This window comes from Hakea prostrata, chromosome 10 (assembly GCF_041222555.1).
Source record: "Hakea prostrata isolate BN-2017 chromosome 10, UWA_Hpros_2, whole genome shotgun sequence".
Lineage (NCBI taxonomy): Eukaryota > Viridiplantae > Streptophyta > Magnoliopsida > Proteales > Proteaceae > Hakea > Hakea prostrata.
The window spans coordinates 15,263,745-15,267,713 of NC_142609.1; the positions used below are offsets into that span (position 1 = coordinate 15,263,745).

The following is a 3,969-nucleotide window of genomic DNA, read 5'->3' on the forward strand; positions in this document are numbered from 1 at the left end:
TTGGTTACAACCTTCCCCCACCCCAACAAAAAAATTCACCAAAGAAAAATAATAATCATAATAATAACTAAATTGGGAATATCTTCAAAAATTGCATTATTTTCCAGCCTATACCCATCCCTCCCCCCACCCCAAAAAAAAAAAAAAAAAAAAACTGCAAAAGAGAGGTGGCAACTAGCCTAACAAGATTTGTGTAAATTCTTACTTTCTATCCTTTAATTTCCTTTGTGATCAAATACACTCCTTAAGTATAGGGAAAAGATTTCTAAATCGTTGGCATATGATACATTAACACCTCTATGTCCATATTCATCTATTCTATTCATGAAATGTCTTTGATGCCTTTCAATACATGGTTCCATTTTCTTACCAAAAAAAAAAAGTACGTTACCATTTTGTCACACATCTTAGATGGATTTTTCTATTCAGCTTGTTTATAGTGTGTTCATCCGTTATCTAATTACCTTGATGATTGATTGATTCTGATTTTAAATTCAAAAATCATAATGCATAGATCTTAGTTTATTAGAATTAGTTGTTTGGTTACCTTGATCCTAACTATTGATTCATGTTGGAATTATCATCATTATGTGATTCAAGGTTTTGTTTTTCACTACGAGTCAATTTGGAAGAATTCATAGGTTTAACCTCAACCCATAAAATCCAGCTAATTCCAATTTTTAGGAAAAATTCAGAACTCTACGTAATTCTTGATTCTGATACAAATTGTTGAACAGATGTAGCTAAATAGTATTTAATTTTTTTTTTTTCTTTTTGGGGGTGAAAAGGTGCTTTGTATTAAACTAGGAATAGAAAATAAAAATTACATGCGTGGGTAATGCTTCCCATTGGCATCCTGCTGAACAAGTTGGGCTAGATCCGGAGGAAGGTTACAGAGACATAAGTGGGTTTCTCCAGGAGAGTTTGAGAAACTAGCTAAAAAGTCTGCACAAAAATTAGATTCCCTAACATGATGTGTGAACACACAGCGTGGTAGCCTATGCTTGATGTCCAATATATCATCCACAATACCTCTTGCTGCCCATGGGATTTGTAAGCCTCCAGTTAGGATTTGAATTGTGAGTTGAGAATCGGATTGCACTTGTACTTGAGTAGGGCTATAATGTGTAGCTCTTTGTAGACCCCAAAGTATTGCTTTCAGCTCCATGTGAAGCACATTTTTGTCATTGCTACAACCCGCTGAAGCAAAGATTACATGGCCTTCCGAGTTTCTTCCAATTGTGCTGTAGCCACCACGATTACCCCAAACTGATCCATCGCAGTTAATAGCAATCCAAGGATCAGGTGGTCTGGTCCACTTATGCATTGAGAATTTGGCTCGTCGGAAGTTAGGTCGAATGTGCCACCGGTTGAAAAAATCACTGCTATGATTAGTATCCTCCACATAATCGGTTGAGTTAAAAAATCTATGCCTTGTATCAGAGATGATCCGAGCAAGTAAGGTAGGAGAAGAAATGTTATCACCTCTAAAAATCTTGTAGTTCCAGGTTGCCAAATGCGGTAGATGGTTGTATTAAAACTGAAACACTTAATTTTGCAAATAAAAGATGACCCTGGTAAGTGCGATTATACTCAGTGAAGTTCCTCCATCCATGTTGAGCATATTTGTCTTTGATATCCATTTCTTGCAAGAATATTCTTCCATATAAATTGAGTGAATGAGCATTTAAATAGCAAGTGATCTAAAGTTTCAGATTCTCTACCACATAGACAACAATTAAGATCCACTTGTATCCCCCATGAGCAATTGCATCCTTCGTATTTAACCACTGTTTACAAGCCAACGAAGAGATGAAAGAGAAGTGAGGCTGTCCACCAGAGTGCCACACCACCTTGCCCAAGTTGTCGCTGGGCTCCTTTGTCTTATACATTCCCATGTAGATTTCATAGTGAATAGGCCATTAGCTAGCGGTTTCCAGATGAGAGTATCACTTGGTAATCTGTGGTGGAATCTAATGACTTTTATCTCATCCCAACGCCTCAAAACTTCAGCATCACTGAGATTTTGTTTCCATGATCCTTCACTACTACAAATAGTTGTAACCTTATCACTAAGCTTTCTTCCCATCGCCTCAACCAATAGGAGATTTTCATGTTGAATTGGATTGCCATTGATCCACGGATCTGTCCATAGGTACGTCTCATTTCCTCCTTTGAATTGAACCTGCAACATTTGGAATGAGTAAGTCATGTACCTTTAGTATACATCGAAGTGTATATGAACAATGGTTCGGTTGGGGCACACTCCACAAAGAGCTTTTCAAGAACCATCTATGGTTGATGAAGATTGGCCAACATCTCTTTTTGTTAGTTGCCAAAGTTCAAATAATGTTTCATTAAGAAGGCCAAGTTCCAATCTCGTAAGCGTTTGAGCCCTAGCCCACCTTCTAGTTTGGGTCAACAGATCGCATCCCAAGACACCTTATAGCTGCCGTTTTCGAATTTCCTTTCCATAGAAAGTTAGCTGTAATACTCTCAAGTTGTTGGATGATGCTGGTCAGGATGTAAAAGACATTCGCCCAATACGAAATGATGCCTCCAAGTACGGATCGAATAAGAGCAAGGAGACCAGCAAATGATAGAGCTCGGTTTCTCCAACTCTGAATTCTGCCATTCACCTTTTGGATGAGATCATTAAAGGTTGCCCGATTAGGATATTTAGCTTCAATTGGAACCCCTAGGTAATGGGGAACTCCCCTACAGGTATGTGAAGGAGTTGTTCAAAAGATAGGATAAGATCATTCGTGCAATTCCCATATAATATAGCTGATTTTGTTGGGTTCATCAATAGACCGGCTTGAGACGCAAATTCCATAAGAGTGTCACCTAGGAGCCTGGCGTTTTTTATTGTTGCAGCTCCAAAGACAAAAAGATCATTTGCAAATGAAATAATTGTGATTTGGGGTGATTTGCAGTGGGGATGATAGTCGAACTTCCCATCCGTGGCACCATAAGTAATTGTGTCTTTGAGGACTTGAAGGACAATATTAAATAATAGTGGAGACATAGAACATCCCTGGTGGAGACCCTTGTTGGCTGTGAAATGAGGAGAGTAGGCTCCATTAACAAAAGTTGCATATCCAGGGATTATCGTATATTGTTGTACCCAGTTAATAAATGGATTTGGGAAATTAAGTTTTCTCAATAGAGTAAAGAGAAAATCCCATTAAATTGAATCATAGGCTTTTGTAATATCAAGCTTGGCTGTGAATCTAGGATTCCTTCCACTTACCATCACGATATCCAAATAACAGTTCTTGGCTCAAAAGAATATTATCAGAAATTTGGCGGCCTTCAATGAAAGCTGATTGACTGGCATCAACCAAAGTGTCCATAACTTTCTTTAATCTATTGGCTAATATTTTGGAGATGAATCTGTAAAGAAGTGGGGACACTGCAATAGGACGATAATCGTTCAACAGATTTAAAATTCAGGAAATCACATAACCAAATACACTATTAAAGAGCCCTGTTCAATACATATGATATAAGTATCGTATTTTACGTTTTCAGTAAAAACAAAATTAAACAATAACTTTGGCCCATTATTGAAGCCCATTGTAATCTAACTTCAATATAGTGGCCCAACCTTAGTGGGTCAGCTTTGATGTAAACGCAAAAGCCTTGTTGTTTTAGCATGCCTTGATTTGTGAAGAGTTTCATGTATTGTGTGTTAAGTTTACTTTTGACGAGAGAAAGTATTGTGTGTTTAGTTGTTACTGAATTTTGTTGAGTTAGAGAACAATATAATATGTTGGAACATATTATTTATTATGATAACTTTTATTAGGAAAATAAGTGGTACTTTTATTAATTTATATTTACACTTTTTAATCATTTACTTGTTAATTTTTTTCCCTAAATCTTTCGTATTGATTCGTCTAGACCAGTTATGTGTACCACCACTATATGCTCATGAGTGTAGCTTTATTACTAATTAATTGTACA

At 36.9% G+C, this 3,969-nt stretch overlaps 1 protein-coding gene across 1 annotated transcript; it reads right to left on the bottom strand.

Annotated features, from left to right (window-relative positions):
- Positions 1–823: 823 nt before the first annotated feature.
- On the bottom strand, positions 824–1,327 carry LOC149002130 (uncharacterized). The gene has a single exon (XM_089138642.1). The coding sequence runs from the start codon at positions 1,325–1,327 to the stop codon at positions 824–826; it is 504 nt and encodes a 167-aa protein (XP_088994768.1).
- Between the last annotated feature and the right edge of the window lie 2,642 nt (positions 1,328–3,969).

What these genes read in the sequence shown, in the direction of transcription:
- LOC149002130 (XM_089138642.1), bottom strand. Translation starts at nt 1,327, where the DNA reads ATGCATAAGTGGACCAGACCACCTGATCCTTGGATTGCTATTAACTGC.